The sequence below is a fragment of the Chroicocephalus ridibundus genome, chromosome 8 (genome assembly GCF_963924245.1).
Source record: "Chroicocephalus ridibundus chromosome 8, bChrRid1.1, whole genome shotgun sequence".
In the NCBI taxonomy this organism is placed as follows: Eukaryota; Metazoa; Chordata; class Aves; order Charadriiformes; family Laridae; genus Chroicocephalus; species Chroicocephalus ridibundus.
The window spans coordinates 1906159-1932450 of NC_086291.1; the positions used below are offsets into that span (position 1 = coordinate 1906159).

General features: G+C 52.5%; 1 protein-coding gene across 2 annotated transcripts; it reads right to left on the minus strand.

Moving 5' to 3' along the window:
* Positions 1-2583: 2583 nt before the first annotated feature.
* Positions 2584-26023, minus strand: IL12RB2 (interleukin 12 receptor subunit beta 2). 2 transcript variants are annotated; one of them, XM_063345183.1, is made up of 16 exons: positions 25469-26023; positions 20748-20813; positions 18772-19086; positions 17984-18098; positions 17101-17276; positions 16744-16880; positions 15921-16065; positions 12801-12880; positions 9822-10038; positions 7865-8068; positions 7147-7248; positions 6912-7067; positions 5958-6101; positions 4796-4883; positions 4499-4598; positions 2584-4148 (listed from the first exon to the last, which is right to left on the minus strand). In XM_063345183.1, the coding sequence occupies exons 2-16, from the start codon at positions 20803-20805 to the stop codon at positions 3660-3662; spliced, it is 2526 nt and encodes an 841-aa protein (XP_063201253.1). In that variant the 5' UTR covers positions 20806-20813; positions 25469-26023; the 3' UTR covers positions 2584-3659. The 2 variants fall into 2 exon arrangements, with proteins under 2 accessions (XP_063201253.1, XP_063201254.1); XM_063345184.1 differs by lacking the exon at positions 25469-26023 and adding an exon at positions 24637-24698.
* Positions 26024-26292: the final 269 nt, after the last annotated feature.

A 26292-nucleotide genomic window follows, 5' to 3' on the forward strand; every position in this document is an offset into this window, starting at 1 on the left:
TTGGCAGTAGGTGTCTGATTTGGTTGTAGGAGGCTGACTTGAGGTACTGATTTGTCTGTGATGCCCAGCCAGAATCCTCTTGTCTGGGTGGTTGCCAGATGGGGTGTGGAGAGCACAAAAATGGAGTTCGCTTCTCTTGGGTGCCTGACCCAAGTCCGAGTGAAACCTTTGTCTTTGGGTGACGTGAGGCCATAGTCCCAGGCAGGAGATATCCGTGTACCAGGCTGGAGACCGAACCTCGGAACCAGCTGCTAGACCCAAAAAGCGAAATGGGGAGAGCTGGTATTTTGCAAAAAAAAAAAAAAATCTTGCAGGCTTTGTGTAGCTGATGGTGCGAGGGGCCCTGTGAGCTGCGCCGGCCTGGCGCCCGTTCAGTGGGAGCTGAAGCTGCTTTGGTTTGTCGGTTCCCTGCCGTAGTGTGTGAACTTGCCCGTAGTTACTGATAAACGTGCTTGAGCTGCTTCATCTTCACCCATGAGAGCTTGCTGCGGAGGTCTGTTGTCACCGAGAGGTGAGGGAGCTCTGTTTCACTTGTGCGTTCTTTACCAGCCAGAGGGAAGGGAGATCAGGTACGGGATCGGTTTTACTGCAGTATTTCACGTCAGCAGTTTGGATTAGCACAGGCCCAGCTGCGTTTGGGATTTGTACTCGACAAACTGCAGGATTTCCATTGTCTGTTGGACAAGGAGACGACTGGCTTCTGGCCTTTCTCCTAAGAAAGCGCCTGAAGGTCTGGCTGGGTGAGATGGCGTGGCACTTGAGGGCAGCAATGCAGAGCAGGAGGGAGGTGTGTCGTGACAAGGTGGCCATTGCTACTTATGTGCTTCTTTGCGCAGCAGTTACCTTCAGTGGTCCCCCACTGTTTACCTCTGTCAGGCTTGGATGAAGATGCCGAAAGGGGCAGCTGCTCTGCAGATCGCTGTGGACTGCTGTGAAAAGCCGTTTTTCAGTGAAAGTGCGTCTTCCCCTGCCGTCCTCAGCTGTGACCGTGAGCGTGGGGGTCCTGGGCCAGTTCAGAGGTGGTGGTGAGGATGCAAACAAGTCCCGGGGTTGAAATACTATCCCAAAATACAACTCAAAACTACGCTTAAGAGTCATAGAATGGTTTGGGTTGGAAGGGACTCTTACAGGCCACCCAGTGGCACCCCCTGCCCTGGGCAGGGACACCTCCCACCAGCCCAGGTTGCTCCAAGCCCCGTCCAACCTGGCCTTGAACCCCTCCAGCCACAGCTTCTCTGGGCAACCTGGGCCAGGGGCTCACCAGCTCAGGGCTGCTGTGCAGCCTCCTTGCCCGTGGTTTTGTTGTGAGCTTGTACATCAAAAAAATCCTGCCAGCTGTGACACCCCTGTTGAGCGTGTGGGTGGAAGGCGGGAGCGTGGATCGCTTGCAGTGGTACTGTAATGTGATGTGTCTTCATGAGTGCGTGCACCTCTCGAGCGAGAGGCTGTCGTGTGTGTTTATGGCACACCTGGGAATTGTTCTTCTTCAGAGCACAACTTCTGCTGTGAATTCCATGAGCTCGTTCATGCCAAGTGGTCGGGCAGTGGGGGTAAGTATTCTCATCCTCCAGCACTGCTGAGTTACCTGGCAGGAAGAATAAGCTCTGCTGCAGCCACGACACGAGAAGGATCCCTTGGCACGTCTGAGCGAGGCGGTGGGCCATGTCCTGCTGCAGAGGAGCCCTCAAGTGCACACCCCGAGATCGCCGGGTGCCCTCAGTGCTGCTCCTCCTGCCGCTCTCCTTCCCCGTGGCGCCATCCCCTCTGCTTGGGGAAAGCAGTTTGACTGTCATCAGCCTCTTGGTTCCTTCTCCCTGAGAAGTGACTTTCAGGTGGCCCCGGCTCCAACTGTGGGCTCCAGCCACTGAACGTGTCTTGGCCGGGGGGTCGTGCGGTGGGAGCTGGCAGCGAGCGGCGTGCTGGGTCCCGCTGGCTGCCGAGCTGCTCTGCCTTCGCCGGGATACGTCTCCTTCCTAGCGATCCCTGCGGCTGTGGGCTAACTACAGCGAAATCGTGGATGGTTTTATTTTGTTTTCAATACGCAGAAGACTGGAAAGCTAAGGCTTGAGAATAGCCAGCACACTTGCCGTCCCTTGTGCCCATCAAAGGGACACGCGCTGGGCATCGCGGGAAGCGCAGAGAGAAGTCACTGAGAGCTGACGACGAGGAGAGCTGGTGCCAGGGCTTGAATTTTGCGTTCCAAAAAAAAAAAGCTTAAAACTTGATGTGCGCATCATATTTTCATGTACTCCTGCCTGTGGCAGAGGTGTTTTCCCGGGGCGGGTGGCGGTGCAGACCCCGGCAAGCCGGGTGACGTGAGTGAGCCCAGCCTGTGGCAGCGGCTCCGTGTGCCGGGTTACGAACAGGCTTGTCCCGCAGTGCCTTGGAACTTGGGAGCGTGAGAGCGTATGGGCTTCCTGAGAGGGGATCCGGAATAAGAACGTGTGGAAAAAGCCAGCAGAGGTATCCCTAATGGCGGCACTTCGGTTTTGCGCTTCGCCTCAAGCGCGACGCAGCGGGGAAGCTGTGGCACTGCGGTGCGTCTGTCGCTGCTGTGGCAGGAGCTTGGCGGGGCTGCCGAGGGCCGTCTCCTCGCCGCGTTGGGCAGCAGCTCTTCGCGGCGGAGCCCCGAGGTGGTGGTTGGTACCACAGGAGGGTTTCATCACCAGCTTAACACCACTGCCCAACAGCTGCGCGTGGAGAGCAGCCGCCTGGTCCTGGGCAGGAGGAGGAGGAGGAGGATGCTCCAGGTAAGTTGAGATCCGGATTACCTCATCTCTGGCAGCAACACTTCAGCTTTTATTTTTTTTAAAGACACTTCATTCTGCCTCTAGCTGCAGTGTAGCGCTTGAGCTTGACGGGAGGAAACAACAGGAAACAAATTTCAGGTTTCCAACACTTTTATTTATCTCTACACACATATAGTAAACAAAGTCATTAAATGTGTAACACATACTTCAGACCTGTAATTAGAATACTTCAATAAATGATTTAAATTCTTCCCACCAGCCTATTTGACTTCACTGCCTCCGTGCGCTGCCGGGTCCTTTGATTTCTGGTGGGGATTTCTCCTCCCCTGACCTGATCCAGGACGACACCCTGGCCCCGGCCGAGCTGCCGGCCCTGTCCCTCGGTGCCCACGCGGGCTGGAGCGCCGGCGTCGCTGGGGACAATGCGACCTGGGGGCTGCAGCGTGGAATGCCACCCGTGAAACTCAGCACCGGTGGCTACTGATGTCCCTGTGCTCTATGGCCAACAGCTGTGCACATCTGGAGGAGCAAAGGCTGCACCCGGGGTCCTGCTGGGGCTGCCACGCCGAGGTCTGACCCTGGAGTAACATCTCGGGTTCCTGGGGTGGACGGAGCCAGGACTGAGGCAGCCCAGGCTGTGTGAAAGCATCCGAGTAACTAATGAACCTCTCCAAAAGGCAGCGCGTTCCTGCGGCCCCGGCATTCCTCATCTTCTGTCTTCAACTCCACCTGGGCGCGCGGGATTGACGAGCTGCTGTGTGGTACAGCACGCTGTGACTCGCGGCGGTGGAAGGCTTGGCCGGTTGGGTGTTTTTTATCTCTTAAAGGTGTCACTGGCTCAACTGAAGCATGCTGAAATACTTCAGGAAAGCGCAAAAAATCAGGCCGGGCTTATGTCGCCCTGTCCCCCTACCTCGTGAAAGAGCCGCGGTTTATTTTCACAGCATCCAGAGTAAGGTTCCCTTCGTAGGAAAGGACGGGCATCAGAAGAGCCATCGGGAAGATGGGGAGCGGATTGCACTCCAGTTCGGGGTGGTCCCCGGCAGTGCCCGGAACCGGTGGTGGGTACGTGGTGATGGGGTTGGCGATGTACTCGGAAACGGTCTGTGCGTGCTCCGTCACCTCCACCGCTATCCTCTGGTAGAGGTCGGGGAGCGGTTGCTCATACGGGTCTCCGTCGGCCGGGCCGGGCAGCGCCTCGTACTCCGGCTCCTGCCCAGAGCCGCTCGCCAGCGGCCAGTGGCTGGTTCCCTGGTGGCCAGTGCTGCCCGAGGGGAGCTGGTCCCCGAGGGCCGGGGGGTCTCTCTTCACAAAGGCTTCCTCTACTTGGCTTGTTTCGGGCTCTTCAAAGCTGGCAGTGCAGGGCGGGAACAGGCTGGAGGGCGAGCTCAGCTCGGCCTGCGGAGGAGACAGCGATAATTAATTATGTGATTGATATCCTGTGACCTCCCGCCCCCGGAAAGCAGGCATCCCTCTATGCTAGTACTGGTGGGAGCGAAAAATCTGTGCGTTTTTCTGGCGTTTAACTTGCTTTATACATCCTACAGTCTAAGAAGATGTGAGAACAGAGCTTATCCTAGCCTAAAATTGTATGAGAACGGGGTTTATCCACTCTCGGAGGCTGCTGGGTTTGCTGCATCAAGAGATGGCTGACTCACGTGGCTCCGGTCGCTTTTTCTGCTGAAAAAGGTGGGATTAGAAGAAAAGGGGAAGGGAAAAAAAAAAAAAAAAAAAAAAGTACAATTTACCTTCACAGACACGTAGTTCTTGGCCCACGTGGCGTTGGCGGGGTCGGGAATGGCTTTGCTCTGCCACTGCGGCACAAGCGCGGAGAGGAGCGAGTGCAACCTGCAGGTGGAATAAACGCTCTGTCAGGCCGTATTGTAACCTCGGTGGGTGTTCTTCTTGTCGTTTTGTCACTTATACTCTGAAACCTGTACTCAGAACAGTCCTCGCCGTTCCCCGAGGTGTCCCGAAAGGACGTGACCGTCCCTTCTGATAACAATTCCGCCTTTTGTTGGAACGTAACGGATGGATCCACTCACGCTTTCCTTGCCGGCGGCGCGGAGCAAACGCAGGCTGAGAGGAGGAAGAAGCTGCAGGTGAGCACAACAGTCAGCCAGTCCCCAGCACCTGAAACACAGAACACCCATCGTTCACCTTCATTTTTTAAAAGAAAAAAAAAAAAAAAAATTTGTTTTTTTATGAGCGGTGTTTGCGCTCATAAAACTGATCAAGAGGTTTGGGTTTAAAATCAGGAATGTGGATGGACTGTTGGGGGTAACGGGACTTTATAACATAAAGACGTTTCTCAGTGTCTCTTGAGATCCAGCCCACAACCCAAACCAGGCAACTGCTGACCTCATCCAGTAGCCAACCAAACACGGGCGAGCTCCCGGGGGGGTGCACGCAGCAGGGAGCCGTTAAGGAGAAAAGGCCTTACAAAATTCAGTGCATCGTTAGTAAACTCTCAGCGACTTGACTGTTTCTCAATGAACACCTTGGCTTTGCAGTGCTCGCGCTTAGTTGCTTGAAATGTAACTGTCGCAAAGCCAGATTTTATACCAGGGAACGTTTTTCTTTTAATGTGCCCGGATTGCTTTAATTTCTTCTCCTGCTCCCCTCCCTGGATTTCTCCCGCAGTCCCGGGGAGGAACCTGCCTCCCACGCCGCGGAGATGGATTTCCTAACGTAGGGGACTCGGGGGCTGACAGCTCATCCAGTGGCACCCCCTGCCCTGGGCAGGGACACCTCCCACCAGCCCAGGTTGCTCCAAGCCCCGGCCAACCTGGCCTTGAACCCCTCCAGGGATGGGGCAGCCACAGCTTCTCTGGGCAACCTGGGCCAGGGGCTCACCCCCCTCACAGCCAACAATTTCTTCCTGATACCTAATCTAAATCTCCCCTCTTGCAGTTTTAAACCATTCCCCCTCATCCCTCCCTGCTCCAGAGTCCCTCCCCAGCTTTCCTGGAGCCCCTTTAGGGCCTGGCAGGGGCTGGAAGGTCTCCCCGGAGCCTTCTCTTCTCCAGGCTGAACCCCCCCAGCTCTCTCAGCCTGTCCTCCCAGCAGAGGGGCTCCAGCCCTCCCAGCATCTCCGGGGCCTCCTCTGGCCCCGCTCCAACAGGCCAAAGCATTCCTGGTCTGTGGAATACAGGGGGGCCAAGGGCTGGGACTTCTCCTGGCCCCCAGCCCGGCAGAGACGCGTACCTTCCAAGCGGAGGAGCTCGCTGTTGCCCCGGGGCCCCTCTCCGGCGGCGGTGGAGGCCGTGCCCCACAGCGTGTAGTCCTGCCCGGGCTGCAGGTGGGCGATGAGCAGCGAGCGCTGGGCGCTGGCGTTGGAGGTGGACATGGCTGGAGGGAAGAGAGGGAGAAGGCAATGAAGCGCCTGGCACCCGTTTTTACTGCATTTAACTGGAATGAAGTGGGTTTCCAGTGCTTGGAGCATGGAGAGGTATCTGTTAATTTAAATTAACTTCCTTTTCCATATTAGTGAATGCCTGGCAGGGCAATAGAAGACCTTACGCTATAGGGGTGACCAGGGCAAAGTTGGGACCCCCAGGGCTGCATAGCCTGTCCCCTGGCCGCTGTTGATGTTTCAATCCAAAGGGAGGTTTGTACGGCGGAACTATGAAACACCCGGTAAAAACTGCGGCGCAACTTCCACCTAAAGTTTAAACAGAAGCGTTCCTTGGGTGGAAGGCCGGGCGGACGGGGTGCGAGAGGGCTGGGGCAGGAAAAGCGTTGGGGACGCAGTGGGTGCTGCCTGCCCGGCGCGTCTCTGTCGTGCAGGGCATGCCTTTGGTGGCCGGGGCTTTAGAAAGGTGGTTATTTTACCCCGCCGAGAGTTCTAAGGGCCTTGAAGTGGTTACGACTTCAGAAAAGAACTAGAAGAAAAAAAAAAAAAAAAAAAAAAAAAAAAACCGAAAACGGGGAAAAAATCTGATAGTTCCACATTCAAAATAAGTTTGCGTCATCTGGCCCGAAGCTGGAAGCCCTGAACGCGTGGTGCTGGTGATGGGCAGCTGTGGCAGAGGGACCTGGCTCTGAATCTTGCTGTGGACCCTCCCGACAGACCGGCTGCCGGGGCTCCCTGACGGCATCTCTCCCTCCCGCCCTCGGCCCTCCACACGCACGTCACCTCGGTCTCCACCAGCTACCCACCGTAGACGGCTGGGGCTCCCTCCCTCTCCTTGTCCTGCAGGTATATACGGTACCCCGTGATGCAGCCCCTTTGGTGGCGGGCAGGGATCGCCTCCCATGAAACCAAGATGCCGTTTGCCCGCGGTGTGGCGTACACCTGGGGCCCAGCCGACGGCGCTGCAAAACGTAAGGCTGGCTGTTAAAGCTGAGCTTAAGTCGGCTTAAAAATATCTGGAAGAGCCTTGCCGTGGTTTACCTTCTGCTCTTGAGTCTCCCCTAACGGATGCCCCTTGTCCAGCTCTGCCCCGATAGAGAGCAAACACGCTGATCTGGTAGCACACGTTATCTTTTATGTGCTCTAAAGGAAGAGATTAAAAGAGGGGGATAGTTACGGGTGGAAGTATTTACAGTCATGGCTAAGGTGTTTACATTAGCTGCTTAGATCTCAGATGAATATGCTGATTATTAACACATCTTTCAAAAAGAAGGAAAAAAAATGCTTCTCTGATCTCCTCTTCAGCTTGGCAGAGCCTTACTGTGCGTTAAGCAAGTGATGTTTGCACTCAGAAGGGGGAAATCCTTCATTTCCTCATGAAGCAACAGCTGCCGGCGGTTCCGTTCCCTTCCCGGGGAAACAGGGGACCACGGTGTGCTCCAGGGGAGGGCAGGAGGGGAATAGCCGTGACCCAGCTCATTGCAGGGATCACAGCATGGTTTGGGTTGGAAGGGACCTTAAAGCCCACCCAGTGTCACCCCCTGCCCTGGGCAGGGACACCTCCCACCAGCCCAGGTTGCTCCAAGCCCCGTCCAACCTGGCCTTGAACCCCTCCAGGGATGGGGCAGCCACAGCTTCTCTGGGCAACCTCCTATCCAGAAAGCTCTAAAAGCCGTCTTTTCTTACTAGTAAAAACTAGAATCTGACTTGTTCCTTAAAAAGCTTTCAAAACGAAACGGTGCCCCGAGGTGGCGGTTACCTGCGATGACCGTGGACAGGTTGGACGGCGGCAGCTTCACCCAGGCGGGACGGGGCTCCCGGTGCCCGTCCCTCCCCGGCTCTGCCCACTCCACCACGTACCCCCCGAGCGACGCCGACGCCGGGCCCGCGGGCGGCTTCCAGCTGACCAGGATGCTGCTGTTCCCCATGGCCACGGCGGAGACCTCCTGAGGAGCAGGTAGATCTTACAGGGGAGAAAGGGAAAAGACACCATCAGCACAAACTTGCCTTAACCTCCAGTGCGCTGGGGGAGGTTGATATAGGGCTTTTACTGTGCCTCATCCCGTTTGGCGTCGTGGAATGTTATAAAAATAAGCTGCCATTGAAAGAGGAGGCCTTTACACAAAGGTGATGTCTCTGCTGATGGGAAGAGCGCCGCGTTCTCGGCTTGTCTCGTGGTGCAGGAGTTTGAACACGCACGGTTTTGCTTGTTCATACCGTCCCCGAGCCCTGAGAAGCCGCTGTCACGGCACCTACCAGTGCTGGTGACAGAGCCACCAGCACGCGTCGGGTCCACAAGACCAAAGCTCTTGCTTTCACAGCTAGGGCTTCTTGCGGGAGAAAACGTTGGGAAAGTCACCAAATTTCCTTTGGTGGTATAAAAACACCGCCTTTACTGAGGGGTTTTGCCGACCAATACAACTGAACTGAGCCCAGCAAGCCGTTGGTGTCCTGCTGCCTCCAGATCAGACACCAGTGGTATCTCTGCACCAATCCTGTCTCTACCTAACGAAGGGCTCTCGTAACGAAGGCCGTCCGCAAGCCGAGGAGCCGCAGCCGAAGGAGGAGAGCATCCCGCTGGTGTGGGATGCAGCACTGGGAAAAACTGGGAAGAACCGGGGAAAAAAACATCGCTGGTTTGCTGAAGTTACAGCAGGACAAGGGCAAATAAAAAAACTGCCTCTTTGAGCAAAGCACCCGAGACCACGCGGCTCCGTCGTGGCTGGTACCGGCACAGAAAATTCGGGGAACTCTCGTTAATTTTGCCGCGTGGGTACAACAGATGGCAATGTCACAGGAGATAAAGCTTGCGTGACTTCCTCTCACCAACACCTTCCCTTCAGTCCTGCCACTTCTCTCGTGCAAAAAAAAAAAGAAAAAAAAAAAAAAAACCAACCAAACCCAAAACGCTTCTTTTTTTGGCACGGTTCATTTTCTGCTGTGTCAGGTGCCTGGGCAGTGGGCAGCGTGGCTCACGCCGGCCTCGGCAGAAGGGGCTGAGGTGAAGATGCAGCAGCACTAATGTGGGACAACTTAAGGTGTCATGAAACGGCACCCCTGCCCACATGGAAAACTGGACCTGCAGGTCCCTGAAGGTTCCTTGAGATGGACCTCGATGAGCAACAAGGTGGTGGGACCTCCGCACCTCCGTGGTGTGTAGCACAATGTAGAGCACTGGTGTTATCCCCAGTGGTCCAGAGCTATCACAGAATCCCAGACTGGCAGAGGTTGGAAGGGCCCTCTGGAGATCACCCAGTCCCACCCCTGCCAGAGCAGGGTCACCCAGAGCAGGTGGCACAGGAACGCGTCCAGGCGGGTTTGGGATGTCTCCAGAGACGGAGACTCCACCACCTCTCTGGGCAGCCTGTGCCAGGGCTCTGCCGCCCTCAAAGGAAAGAAGTTCCTCCTCGTGTTGAGGTGGAACCTTGTATGGTCAAGTTTGTGCCCGTTACCCCTTGTCCTGTCCCCGGGCACCACTGAGAAGAGCCTGGCCCCATCCTCCTGACACCCACCCTTGAAGTATTTATAAGTGTTGATAAGGTCCCCCCTCAGCCGTCTTTTTTCCAGACTGAAGAGACCCAAGTCCCTCAGCCTTTCTTCATAAGAGAGGTGTTCCAGTCCCCTCAGCACCTTGGCAGCCCTTTGCTGCACCCTCTCCAGCAGTTCCCCGTCCTTCTTGAACGGGGGAGCCCAGCGCTGGACACAGAAGCCCTTACCCTGGGTGTCCAGGTTGGTCACGATGGATGTGGGGGGGGACCTGCCCCTTGAGTTCTCAGCGGTGACCGTGATCTTGTAGCCCACCCTCGGCGTGACTCGGGCGTAGCTGGTTTGGTGGGTGAGGTGGGCTTCTGCCGGGGGGCTCCGCTGGCCCAGGGCTTCGAAGGTCACTCTGTACCGGAGGATTTTCCCTCTCGCCTCCGACTTGTTCAAAGCCTGCGAGGAAAGTCCATTCGTTATTCTCTGCCTCATCTGCTGAGCGAAGCCCGCGGAAAGCTGGTGGCACCGCGCCGGAGCCTGGCAGCCGGGGACGGCTTTTGGAGCATCCCCCTCACCCGGGCGCTCAACCCGCCCCGTTTAAGCGAGCAGCTTTCACTCAAAGGTAATTTTTTTTCTCTTCCTTTTCTGTTCTAATAATAAAGAGGGTTTGTTTTTTTTTTTTTTTAAATTAACTTGAGATCTGTTGGCCCGAAGCACAGCTAACGCGCGGTGAACGTGGCATAGTTTCCACACGGGTGCCAACCTAAGAATACACGCTCGTAAGCGAACACGCGCTTTTATTGCTAAAAATAAAACCTTTTTTCCTAAAGGAAGCCTAGTGTCCTGGCTGCAGAATTTCCCTTTTCCACCATGATTTGTGTAAAACCTCTACCAGCTAACCGCCTACTCTGATTGTTGCTGCTGCCCGGCCCTGTGATCCATGCGCTCCCTTCCCAAGCCTTATCCCAGCTCCATCACTGCTCTGCTCCGGAGAACCCGGGGCATCCAGCCGCACGAAATGCCTTCATTCCCTAACGGTAGGGCCAAGAGCGTGTGTTCACCCGAGAGTGTCTCTTAAGGCCGCGTATCTTTATTTCTTATTTATTTTTCCTCTTTAATTCCAGTTTAGTGGAGCCCTTTTGCTGGGAGCTGCCGGTTTTCGGAGCAGCGGCATAACGGCCGCTGCCTTGAGTCTGGATTCGAGCCGTGCTTTTAAAAAGGCGGTGTGGGGGGTGGAACAAAAGCGTATTAACTGCACACCTGGATGTGTAAAAATGAGCGATTTTTTGAGTTGGTGGGGGGGGGAAAAATCCGGATTTTTACCTAAAGCCGTGGAAACGAATTATTTAAATTCAAGGACGTAGACGCCGCGTCGTCTCGGAGGCGTGAGGCTGGGCTGTCCCCTCGAACGCCTCTGGCTGGTTTTTCCAGGCAGTTCCGATATACCCAGCCCCTTTTGTTTGGCGGGTAGGTTTTGTCATAACAAAACCCTTTCCCCCCGTCAAAAAAAAAAAAAAAAAACAAAAAGGAAGATGGGGGGAGGGTGAAAACTACTTTTAAAAATCGTAAAATATGTGCAGTTTCTCGGGACAAACCCTGGAAGCCTGCTGGAATTAAACTGGCGATGCTTTCTTTGAGGATTAGCGTGAAAATACGACAACAAGCGGCGGCAGGGCGTCGTGCTGAGTCTGAGGCTTTTGCTTTGTCGCTGTTGTGAAAACTCAAAAAAAAAAAAAAAAAAAAAAAAAAAAAAGGCGGCGTGTTGCCCCCGTTCTATGAATGGTGCCGCAGGAAGTCCGCTTCGATACAGAGAGCGTCGCCCGTTCGCTGCCGTAAGGTAAAGGGCTTCAAGTTAAATGTTTTAAAGCCGCAAGCGCTGGAGTCGCGTAACGACAGGAGAGTTTCTGCTTTCACTCGCAGCCTGTCGGTGTGGGGAGAAGACAGAGCAGTAACGGGAACGTCAGCGAGAGATCGCAGGCTGGAAGTCAGAGATAATTCATGCTTCAAAAATAAAAATTAAAAAAAAAAAAAAAATCTTAAAAAAAAAAAAATTAAATAATCTTATTGGCTTCAAAATAAAACCACTCCAGCGAAACGCCCCACAATCCAAAAAAAAAATTCCTCTCGGACCTGGCTTTAAGGGTTGATCCGGTAATACTGGGGAAGGCTGGCACCAGTAGCGGGGCTCGGTTTCACTGGGGATGCTGGGATAGCAGACCTGGCGTAAGGCTTCTCCCCTCAGCGGGGGGGTAACGTGGCATTTTTACCCTACGGCCGGGTTTTAATCGGAATTCTCTTTGAAATTTCCCTGGCAGGGTCTCAGCTCGCAGGAGCCGTTGCTCAGCAGACCCAAACAACCGAACGTTTGTCGACTATGAGTTTGCCCGGTTTGAGGTCTGCGGATTTGCTGTTGGCAAACCCTTTTGCCTGCGCTTTACCCACCCCCTGCTCCACACCCGGAGAGAAAACCAATTCCTTCCTGCGCTGCGGTGTGACAAGAGCCTCGTCCCACCGTCCAGCCCCACAGCAGGGACATGGGCAGGACCCTTCCCGTTGCCCAATCTACGTCCAGCTCTTCAGTTTTTGAGAGTTTGGTCACCTTGAAGGACTATGACAATAAATTGCCTCTTCTGCCTCCCTGATTCTTCATCTCTCTGTCCTTCACATAAGCAAAGCAGAGCAGAACCACCCCTGAAGGAAGCTCATATCCAAAGCAGGCACAGAAGGTACGTGCGTATGGAGAACGTGGGCCGCGGTGTCCTCCTAGCCTCCCAGAACTCCTCTCCTGACCGCCTGTGGCAACCACGGCAAGCAGCAGTGAGGCAGGGAACCAGGAGAGGGAGATATTAATTAGAAAACAAATTAGGAAGTCCATAAGGTTGTTATCTTTAGAGGTATCACCAGGGACATAGTTCTCCTAGTGGAAAGGAGGAGGGAAGGTGATGTGATGTGCTGGGAAAGTGAAGGTGACGGGATGTGCTGGGAACTTGTTATGTTTCCAGCACAACAACATTTGGGGAACGGCAAGAGGGAAATTGTAGGTAGAAAAGAGCTGCTGACTCTCCCAGGGGAGACAAGCCTTGGGTAGCAGAGCTGGTCCACGTCCCCGTCACCGGGCGCTGGTAAAGCCCTGTGCTCTCCTTGGGTTTGGTCCTTTCCTGCCGACGCAGAAACCAGAGCTCCTCCTCACCTGCTCAGGGTTCACCTAAACAACTTACCTTCCAAAAAAGAGAGATGTTCTGCCTCTGGGAGTCCACGTCCTGCTGCCGGTACCAGATGTCCAGGAGCCCGGTGGGTGCTGGTGTGGAAGGAAAAGGTGAGTGGAATTAATGGCTGTGTTTTGAAGCAAACAAACAAGACGTTGAATAAGCGGAGGAGGTAAAAATCCTGAGACAGTGAAAACTTAAGGTTTAAAAAGCCTCTGAAATGGTGCAGGATGTAACAGCCTGTATTTGCTGGTGTAGCTGGAGTTCAGCTGGGTGGATGGTGGAGCTTACGAAGAGAACATGCCAAAAACCCAAGAGAAGGTTTTGCTCTGTTGGTGATTTTATCCTGCCCTCGGGAATCGGGATGGCTCCCAAGGAAGCCTACACAGTATTAGCTCTCGTCTTTCATAGAAGTTGAGTCTAATTAAGGTCCTTGGGGTTGGCTACATCAATCCTAAAACAAGGGGCAGCCTCAGGTAACAGGGTTTGTTGGATCTGTAGGATTTTGCTCCCTGGCCCTAGGCAATCAATGTCTTCAACAGGTAGCCGGGTAGGACCTTGTCAGAGGGAGCTTAAAACCCTCGTTCTTACCACGATTCTCCTTACAGTCACAGAGTGACTGGACACCCTTGATGTTTTGAATAAACCTCCCAAAATAACATTAAAGCAAAGTTCTGGCTGCAGAAAGGAGTGAACAATGTGCTCCAGCAGTTCGGAATCACAGGCACGTAAAGAAAGCCGATGTGACAAAAAGGGAACAAAGCTTGGTTCCTCAAGGTTCCCGACCAAAATAAACCCATCAAATTCAAATAATAATTGATTCTAATAACCTGAGCAGCAGGCAGCTGTTGGACAAACCCAGCGGAATGGGGCTGCCTGCTATTTGCTAAGTTCAAAGGGAGAAACAATCCTTGGTGCCAGCAATGTTAGGAGCTATTTGTCCTGTATTTAACTGCAAATAGTGACTGTAAAAGAAACAAGAAGCGGGACCCACAGAAGCAATAAAACCAGGGCCCACTCGCTGGGAGGGAGGGAGGGAGGAAGGGGGCCAGCTCAAAGCAGGAAAAAATAAAATATAGGACTGCATCTGTTGGACTCCAGCCCGGATTTTAAAGTTCATTTCACACCTGAATCACACAAATTGGCTGGGGGAAGGAAAAAAAAAAACAACAAAAGCTCACGTATGAACAGTGCTTGCATAAAGCAAGTTTTGTGGCAGGTCAGGCTTAGAGAAACAGGAAAAGCGTTATCTCATTGAAGAGGTGAGCTCCTGAACGTGCAAAAGGCCAAACTCATCTGTAGAATCATAGAATCACAGCATGGTTTGGGTTGGAAGGGACCTTAAAGCCCACCCAGTGGCACCCCCTGCCCTGGGCAGGGACACCTCCCACCAGCCCAGGTTGCTCCAAGCCCCGTCCAACCTGGCCTTGAACCCCTCCAGGGATGGGGCAGCCACAGCTTCTCTGGGCAACCTGGGCCAGGGGCTCACCACCCTCAGAGTGAAAAATTTCTTCCTGAGATCTTATCTAAATCTCCCCTCTACAGTTTGAAGCCATTACCCCTTGTCCTATTGCTACATGCTCTTGTAAAAAATCCCTCTCCAGCTTTCTTGTAGGCCCTGTTCAGATACCACAAAGCTGTTCTAAGGTCCCCCTGGAGCCTTCTCTTCCCCAGGCTGAACCCCCCCAGCTCTCTCAGCCTGTCCTCCCAGCAGAGGGGCTCCAGCCCTCCCAGCAGCTCCGGGGCCTCCTCTGGAAGCTGGAACTTCAGCTGCTTCAAAGAAGACCAGCCGTGGTGTACCCAGAGCTTCTCGTTTGCAACCTCCCCTTGCTGTCACCATTCTGGGGACAGAAAATGCTCCTTGGTTATCTGAAAAGATTCTCATTTTATAGCAGCGGCTGTGGAGAGGGGTGGTGACCACAAATGCCGTAGCAAGCCAGGGTGCAGCGAGAAGGTTGAGAAAACTGTTGAGAGGAAGGTGGGGGAGGGAAGGAAAAGTTCACACCTTTTGCATCAATCAATGCTTCTTACAGAAACTGATGCTGTCAGTAGTGGTAAATAGCATGAGTAATAACGGCACCAGCCTGAAGAGCTTATAGTAATTCACAAAAAAGAGCAATGAAAGCCAAGTAGGAGATGAAAGGAGGGGATGCCAGAGCAGCTGACACATCTTTGTTGAAACACAAACTTCTGAGAAGCTTTCTTCTCTCGTAAGAGCTGCAACTTTTGCAGCATGTGAGTTTGTGCAGCTCAGGGTGAAGGCAGGCAGGCAGGTCCGGCCAAGGCAGCCAAAATGAACGGTGGCAGGAGCTAAATGGGATTGCCCTCAGGTTGCTGCCGCGTGTCCTTAGAGTCTGCTCTTTGCTCACCAAATTCCTGGTGGGAATCTCTCTCTCCCGAACGCCTGGCCGGGTTGTGCTCTGCTGCGGCTTCCCAGGTCTCCAGCCGCTCCACAGCATGGTGGAGGCGTCACCGAGGGAGACAATTTCTCTACTTGGGAAAAGATGACTTGGCAAAATTAAACTCTTTTGTTAAAACCTGCCAGCGTCAGCAGAACGGAGAGAGTCCAGGCAGTTTCCTGGCCAATTCACCCAACTTCTCAGCAAATTTTTGGGCGAGCTCAAGGACCCACAGCTTCTCACCCAAGCCGTGGTTTATCAGCACCAAAGGGTGAGGTGGCAGCCGTCCCAACCTGAGCATGGGGTTGTTGCAGGAATGCAGTAAAATGCTTAGATATGAACCAATACAGAAGGTTTTTCTTCCCCTGGCTGAGCTGCACAAACCCTCTCTGCCTTCTCCATCTGTGCCACGATGCGGCAGGCCACTACGGCTCCAGGCAACATGGGAAAAATTCCCCCAACCTTCAACATCAAAAAAAAAAAAAAAAAAAAATCCTTCAGACCTTCTCAGTGAACTCTCGAAATTCCTGTTTTACAAGAAACTTGGGCAGCTTCAGTTTTTTTTCATTAAAACGGCAATCCTCTTCCAGAAGTTACTCGCCCTTTGGCTCTGCGTCTGGATCTACGGAGACGCTGCAAACCGACCGGCAAATACCCGGCAGCGTTTTAACTTCGTCAGCCGAAGTTTCCCCTGGTAGGCAAAGGTTAGACACAGGGTTAGTGCAGGAGGTACCTGCTTCTGGAGTCCGGGTCTGGTAGGTCCGCCAGTTGCTCCACAGTCCTCGCTCGGGGTGAATTTTACAGCTGACCTGGAACTCGTAGGCTGTGTGAGGCTTCAGACCATGAAGAGCGCATTTCTCACTGCTTAAGCTTTCAACCTTTAGCGAAGGAAAAGGACATATGATGTTAAACTCACGAGGAAATAGAGGTTGAAGGCAGCGACAGGCTGAATCGCTAATGCCCAAAGGAAGCCCGGCCAGCCAAAACGCATCTTTAAAAACCAACGAGGAAACCCCTCACCCGGGGCAACTTTAATAACTCGAAGAACGACGCAACGAATCGTCAGGCTCGCGGTTCTTCCGCAGAAAAATCCCTCGTTGAATTATGTGACGATAACAGATTTTTCCGTTCACGCGTTTTACTCAACTTCAAGCCACACATTTCTTTTACCATTTAAAATAAGAGCGAAGATTTCCAATAGGCACGGGGGAAGGCACAAACATACGGAAATTCTAGCCTGGAGCCACAGGCTACAATGGGCAGGTACGCCCATATTCCAATAAAGTGGTGGGTCAAGCAGAACCTCTGATCCTTCAGTACATCACACAGACACTTGATGTAAGGGGAAATATCCACGCACGTGCGTTTTTACAGGATGAGCGTGTTACCTTCGTTCAGTTTTAGACCAATGGTCCGTTTTGACCAGTGGGCAATAGTTTTCCTTAAATGTGGTGTTAAAGAGCAGAGAAAGGCAAATTTGGACAACGGTGATTCTAGTAAGAAATAAGGATATTAAAGCAACCTCCAGGGATGGAAACTGCTCAGAAGAGGGTTACCGTGCTCCAGCTGTGCCTGCTGAGCGGGCGGTATCTCAGCCTGCAGTGCTGCGCCCCAGCTTCGGCGTCCCAGAAAAGGGTGCAGTTGGTCGCCGAATCTCCAAATGCCACCGAAAAGTTGGGAGGATGTGGTTTCACTAGCAGAAAAAAAAAAAACAACCAACCAAAAAGAAGCAAACAACGCTCAGATACGCAGAACAGCTCGGAACTGGGCGGTGGTTACGTGGAAAATAGAATTACTGGGTTAGACTTGGTGGATGCTTTTCCCGAGAGGTTTAACCCAGAAAGCGCTCAAAAGGTTTTCACCTCTTTCTAAAGGGCTGGGACTAACTGAAAGGCGGTAAGTCGTGCATTTACCTATGTCTATTAACATGAACACGAGCGGTTGCGAGAAAGCACTTCCTAGTTTGTTGGAGGCGGCAACCACAAGGGTGTAAGTAGAGTCAAAATTCAGCTTGCTCAGAGCCAACGAGCCAAACCCCTTACTCAAACCTTCTTCTGAAACACAGAAGACATCCGTCCCATTCGATAGCCTGGAACAGAAGGAAAATTCTTGGTTAGTAGTCTCCTCTACACCAAGAAACATAAACCCTGGGTGCGTCGGGACGTGGCTCAGGTCCCCGTACGCTCGTGCTCCTCCAGGTCCCTCGGGGGCTCTTCCAGCATCTCCCCTGCAGGTTGGCTTTAGCTTTCAAGGGAGGACGGCTGCACTGAAAGCCAGGCAGGTCATCTGCTCCTTGAAAGATCTGCTTAAATATGACTGTGGTAGGAAATAATCCTCTAGTCAATTTGGTAGTGAAGGTGTTACACTGCTTTTTCATAGAATTATAGAATCATAGAATTCTCTGGTTTGGAAAGGACCTTGCAGATCATCAAGTCCAACCATCAACCCAGCTCTGACAAGTCCACCATTACCCCACGTCCCTCAGCACCACGTCTGCCCGGCTTTTCAATCCCTCCAGGGATGGCGACTCCACCACTGCCCTGGGCAGCCTGGTCCAAGGCTTGACAGCCCTTTCCGTGAAGAAATTCTCCCCAATATCCATCCTAAACCTCCCCTGGCGCAACTTGAGGCCGTTTCCTCTTGTCCTAGCTCTTGTTACGTGGTTGTTCATAAACCACCTCCTTTGTGTGCTTTGATATGCATAAATATTCAAGAAATGGGATAAAAATTAAAAAAAAAAATAACTTGAAGATAGAATTATATGTATTAAAGAACCTGCTTTCCTGCGTTACTTACTGTATTACATACGTAGTGCTGATGTGGGTGAGCCTTCCTTTATCCCAGGTGCAGGTGGGATGGCCGTCTGTCCCATGCTGGATACACGACACATTTCTTGGCTCATCTGGAGGAACTTAAACAGATACCTTTATCAGTTTCTTCCTTTTCTTTTTTTTTTTTTTTTTTTTTTTTTTTTTTAAGAAATGCTAGGTTTGGCTTTTTGATTGTTTTGGGGTTTTTTTAAGAATTTCTAGGCAAAATATTCCAGCTAATACTTTTCATATAGGAAAACAGCTGGGTCTGTGATCTCTGCAGCCTGCTGAGACCTCTGAGGCCTGAGCGAAACTCCGGTGACTTCACAAGGGTGTCAGACCAATACAAGTGCTTAACAGCTCTCCAGATGGGCACCGCAAGCTCGGCTTGAAGCGATCAACCATTATTCTTATTAAAAATAAAAAGAAAAAAGCCAGCACTGCTGCAGCAGATGACCACTGCAACAGCGTCAGCTCATCGGGCTGGAAGAAAATCTAAAATTTAGAATTTTTCTTGCAAGTCCCCAGTGTCCTGGAGAGACTGGTGGGTGTCAGGAGCAGAGCAGGAGAGTATGATATTTGCTCTGAGCAGGCAGTTCTACTTAGCATCAATAACAGAGATGCACAGTCCCAGCCAGGAGTATTTTAAATACAAAGAGCCATTAGAAGACAGCACCCTTCCTGGAAAAGGCCACCCACTGCTAGTTTCTGACACACTTCTCGGAGGTACCGGAGGAAACGCCGAAGAACAAGAAATAATTGAATTCTCCTTACTTCCAGATTCTATCTCGATTCCACAAATGAGTTTTATCCCGGATTCACAAACTGTTTTGCACGTAAACGTGTGTTTGCCGTATGTCTGGACTAGAAACTCGGTGCTTACTGCGCTGCCGTAACTCTTAATTAGCTCAGAGCTGTTAAAGAAAATAGCTGTCCTGCAGTGCTGGGCTTTGAGATGGCAGGAGAGGGTGATGCTGGTTCCCCGCCGGACGGGAGAAGCCGGGTTAGCCGTCATGTTCCCTTTGTCACATATTTCTGCAGTGCCACGGGGAAGTTCGCGAGCCGTCACGTTGCCTTTAATGCACTCTTCTGCAAGAGAACGGGAAAACCTTTAATCCGGATACATCATGGTTGTACGACACGCTGTGCTGGAGGAAGAGTCTCCCCAAGGTCACAGCACAAGAGTTCCTGCCTCTGGCTGGCAACTCATGGGGTATTGCCGTGCCTGGTCTTCACCCATGCGATAACTGGGGCCAGAAACCACGGGCTGGCTACTGGGCATCATACAAAAAAGCAGAACCCCAGGCAAAACCAGTCAGAACTCCTTTTTTCATTGTGGTTTAAGGGAACAGCTGTGTCTCGGTGAGGCAGGGGCAGGCATGGCTCTACTGAAGAGACAAGCGAGATTTTCTCTGACTTGCAGAGACCTCCCCTTGCTCGTTACTCTCTTTTCCAAGTGGCACAGGACAGGCAGGGACAGGAGATCCTGCGCTCAGCGAAGGAGAGCAGACGCTCGCTGGCAGACTCCAGGACACCTGTGCGCTGGGCAAACAAGCTGAGCAACGGCAGAAGATATGGGAGAATGATGGAGCACCATTTCTGCTGACATGTGAGTTCTGACAGTCTTTGTGGAACGTAACTGTAGGGGTGGTTTCTCATGTGTCACAGGATGGTTTGGGTTGGAAGGGACCTTAAAGGCCACCCAGTGGCACCCCCTGCCCTGGGCAGGGACACCTCCCACCAGCCCAGGTTGCTCCAAGCCCCGGCCAACCTGGCCTTGAACCCCTCCAGGGATGGGGCAGCCACAGCTTCTCTGGGCAACCTGGGCCAGGGCCTCACCCCCCTCACAGCAAACAATTTCTGCCTCACATCTTATCTCAATCTCCCCTCTTGCAGTGTAAAACCCTTCCCCCTCGTCCCATGGCTCCCCTCCCTGCTCCAGAGTCCCTCCCCAGCTTTCCTGGAGCCCCTTTAGGGCCTGGCAGGGGCTGGAAGGTCTCCCCGGAGCCTTCTCTTCTCCAGGCTGAACCCCCCCAGCTCTCTCAGCCTGTCCCCACAGCAGAGGGGCTCCAGCCCTCCCAGCAGCTCCGGGGCCTCCTCTGGCCCCGCTCCAACAGCTCCGTGTCCTTCTGCTGTTGGTGCCCCAGGGCTGGAGGCAGCGCTGCAGGGGGGTCTCCCAGAGCGGAGCAGAGGGGCAGAATCCCCCCCTCGCCCTGCTGCCCACGCTGCTGGGGATGCAGCCCAGGCTGCGGGGGTTTCTGGGCTGACAGCGCACGTTGCCGGGGCGTGTGGAGCTTTTCACCCACCAACATCCCCAAGTCACCCCCATGAAACCGACAGCTCTACCTCGAGCTAAACCGAATAACCTCCCTGCGTGACGCAGCAGCAGCTGTTTGCTATACCCCGCCTTGAGCACACAAAGGGAAGAGGCTCGTGGTGCTGGTTGTGCACAGGCGGAGATGGGGCTGTGCCGAGGGCCGATGCCGTGCCCTGCCCGCGGTCCCTCCCGGAGCCCTGCCAGCCTGCCCAGGGCCATGGCGTGGGGACGAGCAGGACACTCGGCACCAGCAGCAGATCAAGGCGTTCTGACAGAAATCACAGCATAAACCTGATCGAGCATCAGATTTTGCTCTCCCTAATAAGAAAGATGTCTACTGGCACACCACACAGAAGCTGAAAAAAACCCAACTAATTAGCCCGAGTGCTTCTTTTAAGTGATAATTGCCATGTAGGAAAAAAAATTGTCTTACCTGCTGTGAAGTGCACCAACAACCAGAGTACTGTAGGCACAATCCATGCAAAGAGCATTTTTCTCCCTATAGAGAAACGAACACCTTTTACCAGTTCCTGAAAAGTAGGAAAATAATTTACACATGTTCGTATTTTACAACCTCAGAAAATCCAAACTCCTTATTTCATGAGACTTCTAGGATTAATATTCTCTGCTAACGCTGCTGAGTTGTGACTCTTGAGCCCCTGTACGAAGCAGCGGCTGATTTTTAGCTGGTTCTCCCTCGGGACAGGCAGAGGAGCCGGGGGAATGGCAGGGTGCTTTAAAACTCCCTGCTTTAAAACCAGACAATTCTGTGCTTTTAGGAAAATAAATATTTCCTCCCTTCCCTCCCAAATCCCAGAACCAAAGACCTTTCTGTGAAGAAGAACAAACCCTCAGTACCCCTCGTGCTCTTTCTTTCTCCTCAAGCCATGGTTTCTCCCCAAGCTCTAGTTTCTCCCCAAGCCATGGTTTCTCCCAAGCCATGGTTTCTCCCCAAGCTGTGGTTCCTCCTCAGGCTATGGTTTCTCCCCAAGCCGTGGTTTCTCCCCTGGCCATAGTTTCTCCCCAAGCCGTGGTTCCTCCCCAGGCCGTGGTTTCCCCCCAAGCCATGGTTTCTCCCCCGGCCATAGTTTCTCCCCAAGCTGTGGTTTCTCCCCAGGCCGTGGTTTCTCCCCAGGCTCTGGTTTCTATGCCCGGCTTTGGCACAGCCCACACGCTCCCAAAATCCCGCACCCTCTTTGGGCTGGAGCAGCCCCATTCCTGCCCCCCGAGAGCAGCCTCGTGTGCTCTTCATCAGGTCTGTGCTCCCACTTTGTCCAAGTGACCCCAAATCCAAACGAACTGTCCTCATCTCAGATGACTAATGCAGTCTCATGATTCCCAGACCTGAGCATCACACACAAAATCTTGGATAAGACTTTGGGAACTGGCAACCTTACAATTTCTTTCGACTGCTTTCCAAAAGGAACGCCATCCCACACAGCTTATTTCCGACTAATTAACTCTACCCTGACGGACGAAGCTGCGGTAAGCGCACTGTTAACGGCGCAACCAAACAAACCAGCTTTGAAATGTTTTAAACTCCACGGGATCGCTCGGAAATTCTGTTCGAATGGGAACCTATGCCATGTCTAGACTTACTAGGTAAAACCCACCCCCCGGTACTGGAAGCGATGAGTACGAAATTTCACACAAGTTATTCAAGCTCAGCCTGAACTAAGCTAAATATTTTCCCATACATTTTACAACCGGCATTAACAACTATTTCCTTTTTTTTTTTTACCCTTCCCCTGAAGAACTACAGGAGCTCTAAGAATATCTTTGATGCTTCAGAAGCGAACACAGCGACAATATTGTCTATAACTCCTGACCTGCCACAAATACCAGCTATTTTAATAACTTGGTGCCGTATTGGAAACGAACTGCTGTAAAGTGAAACTTTAAATCCGGATTATTTTTTTGTGCCGTCTTGGATGGAGGGACACTTTTATGGGGACGCATTGCACAATATCGTCTGTGCTGCAAGTATATTAATTTAACAACATCAAAGAAAGTTATTTCAGGTTGGTTTTATATATCAAGGTGGGATCCGTTGCATGTTTTTCAAGTGAAATGATATCCGAGGTGAATATGGAATACATAAGATTTGCCAAAATGCGTATTAACACCTTGTTTTATTTAAATCTAGATGGTTTTCAGCCCGAAATGTGAAGCCGTGCTGCAATGCCTCCGCTTTACACAAGACGCTTCACGCGGTGCCTTCCGTAGGTGATTAGTAACTGAAGGATGAGCAATCACAGCACCAAGGTTCTTCAAGTAAATGCTCTGCCTTCCAATAAACTGAAATTGCCTGGTGACGGCGTAAACATCCTTCAGACAGCTTGCTTTCTGACAGCAAAACTCGACCCAAAATACTTGAGTCAACGGACAAAAATAGTCTCCCTTCAAATAACTTCAATCGGTGGTTTACTTCGGTACGTGCTAGACAATTCCTGCAGCATCGTACGAGCGCAGCAGAGCATGAAAATAGTGACCAGAGTAAAATAAGAGAAAAGAATGAGAAATAACTTTCAGCTCAGAGCAAAGGCACGTGGGGAAAAAACAAAAATTTAAGAAGAAAAAATCCTCCAGATTGCACATCAATGAGGGAAAACGGCATCGCTGTGCGAGGGTTAAAGAAAATGAAAAGGACATTGTCCGGGTAAGTACGAGGGAGGGGAAGTACAGAAGGTGTTCACCGAGAGGAGACGGTGCATGTTTGTGCACACTTATCTCTCTGAAATCTCAGTTGAAAACACAGGGGCGACAGACCCTAGGTTTTGTTGGCCTATGGATTCGCCACCATGGCATCGGCTCAAGCTCTTAAATGAAATCCCTTGTAAAGCAGTAAAGCTCAGTAGCTCACTTTTAACCACTTCTTAACCAACTTTGATGCCCTTGCCCCCACTTCTCCCTAAACAAGCTCCCTGCGAAGCAACTGTCCGTTCTGAGGGAACACGGAAGCGGCAGGAACACCCGACCGAACGCCGGTGGAAAGAGGAACATTTCTCACTGTTACATTTCGCCCAGAAAAAAAAAAACCCACACTCTTTCTGCCTGAGCTGCGCTGTTGCTTACGTATCGCCAATAACACCAGCTGCATTTTTAGGGAAACTTCCCACTGTCAGCGTGCTCCTGGGGGCTGCTCCAGCTGCCACAGGCCCGGTGAGGACAGTGGCACCTACTCGGGCTGGGGAACCCCGGCTTGATGCCATCCCGCCCCAGGTCAGCAACTCTGCACCAGAGCTACCGAGCGCGAGGTGTTTAATGAGACCTCACCGTACGAAGGAAAGGGACGGCGGTATTTCTAGAGGCCCTTCAGCGCTGCGCTCCCTTAGGCAGCTCCATCCCAGTGTGCAGCGAGCATCCCAGGGCAGCAGGTATCCCAAGGCAGGCAGCATCCCGGGACACTGAGCACCCCGGGGCAGGGAGCATCCCAATGCAGGCAACATCTCAAAGCTGGCAGCATCCCAAGGCAGGCAGCATCCTGGGGCAGCGAGCATCCCGAGGCAGGGAGCATTCCAAAGCAGGGTGCATCCTGAGACAGGGAGCGTCCCAGGGCAGGGAGCACCCCGGGGAAGGTAGCATCCCAAGGCAGGCAGCATGTCAAGGAAGGGAGCATCCCGAGGTAGTGGGCATCCCACGGCAGCAAACATTCCAAAGCAGGGAACATCCCAAGGCAGGAAGCATTCTGGGGCAGGGAGCATCCCGAGGCCTGGAGCATCCCGAGGTAGCGGGCATCCCACGGCAGCAAACATTCCAAAGCAGGGAACATCCCAAGGCAGGAAGCATTCTGGGGCAGGGAGCATCCCGAGGCTTGGAGCACCCGAAGGCAGAGAGAACCCCGAGGCAGGGAGCATCCTGAGATAGTGGGCATCCCAGGGCAGCAAGCATCCCAGGGCAGGGAGCATCCCAAGGCAGGCAGCATCCTAGGGCAGAGAGCATCCCAAGGCAGGCAGCATCCCAGGGCAGAGAGCATTCCAGGGCAGGGAGCATCCCAAGCCAGGCAGCATCCCAGGGCAGGCAGCATCCCGAGGCAAGGAGTAACCCGGGGCAGGCAGCATCCCAATCAGGCAGCATCCCAAACCAGGGAGCCTCCCGGGACGCCCACCCGCCGGCTGATGCCTCTCCCCCAGCCCGCTCCGCTGCTGCCCGCGCCGCCAGCGCCCCGGCATCGCCGCTCAGCGCCCAAAAGCCGCGGTGTGTGAGCGTGGGGCGGGGGGATGCCCGTCCCCGCCGCCCCCCCGTCCCGAGCGGCAGGCGGAAGGCAGCCCCGGCTCCACCGACCACCCCACCACACCGTCCCCCGAGCCGGGGTTACTCACCCCGGAGCCCCGGCCGGCCGGGAGCTGCGAGCGGCGGCGGCTCCCGCCCGCCCCGGCCCGGCCCGCCCCCGCCGGCCCCGCTCCGCCGCTAGCCAGGGGCCACCGCGGAAGGGCAAGCCGGGCGGGCGGCAGCAGAAAGGCGACAGGGACATGGCTCCGGTCCCGCGTCCCCAGCCTCCGCCCTTCCTCCCCGGGAAGGTAAAGCAGGGGAAATTTCAGCGACATAAAGCTGAGAAAAAGATGATATTACCAGGAAAAAAAAAAAAAAAAAAGTGTGTGAAAGTCCAATCCTCACTACCTGCGTGGTGCCTCTTCGCCTGGGAAGGACAAGAAGCGCAATTAGAATAAAATAAGCGCCAACCTCCCCTATTAGCAGAAAGGGGCTTGTCCTGAGAGGCATCCACTCTGGCTTTTGTCATCTCTTTAATGGGATTCTTGCATCTCTTTAATGGGATTCTTGCTTTCTCTCATTTTCTTTCAGCCCTCCGACAAACTACCGCCATATTTAAAAGCTCTTTTAATGAAAAGGTCTCTTGTTACTAGCGTTGCTTCTCTTTTCTGGCCCCTTTTCTGCTTCTCTTTTTAGCACCTTATCGATAAGATAAACTCTGTTTTCCTGACAGCATCTCCCTGACGTGATTAGCTTTTCCCGGCTTGAAAATGTCTTTTAATTTTTTTTATTTTTTTTTTCGAAAATGTGAAATCGTTTGAAAATGTCAAAAATAGAACTTTTTCTTTCAATTTCCAGCAAAGCTATTTTGGGGGCCAGACATTCAAACAAACGCGTAGAGGGATCACCAGGTTTGCAGCCCCCAAGAATCCGGAGTTTTACCTTTGACCCTCCAGTCCACTCCGTCTCTCTTCCAAAGCCCAGCGTGACGTTTGTTCTTCTCTCTAGAGAGCTGACAAAGTTCATTGACAAATGTGTGAACCGTGCGAGTCTGTTCCCTACAAAACTCCGAATATCAACAGTTTCTTTTTAAGTATATGCCTTGTTTCCCCTCTGTCTTCGTTTAGTTCACGCTCCATTTTCACTTTTCACGACACCGCTTCCCAGCACTGGCTTGATTTACACGCTGCAAAACCAGGATGCATGGAAGTTTAAACCAGGACGCCGTTAGGAATTTATGTGGAATCTTATCTCCTGGTTCTTACTGAGCCTCGTTCATTGCTGCCCCTCGCTGAGAGTATTTTCTGCTCCTCCTAGGAAAAGGTACGGCGGCAGCCGTTACGCGATGTGCTCAACTGGCATTAGTGAAACCTGAGTGGTGTTTTAGTCATCGATGATACATTTAAGAGAAGATGCCCGTTGGGCGGCCCAAGTGATCAGAGTCTTCTGTTGTGGCGACAGAAAGCTAAGTTGAAAATCACTGATCCAGTACCTCTCATAAAGTGCAGTTTCTTTCTTCTTTTCTTTCTTTTTTCTTTTTTCTTTTCCTTTTTCTTTATTTCTCTTCTTTTTTCTTTTTTCTTTTTCTTCTTTTTTCTTTTTCTCTTTTTCTCTTTTTTCTTTTTTCTCTTTTCTTTTTTCTTTCCTCTTTTTCCTTTTTTTTTTGTTTTTCCTTTTCCCTTTTTTTCTTTTCTTTTTGCTTAACTTTTAGCACCAAAATCTGCTTCTCTATATGATCCTTTCTTCATTGACTTGTGTTAAGCACA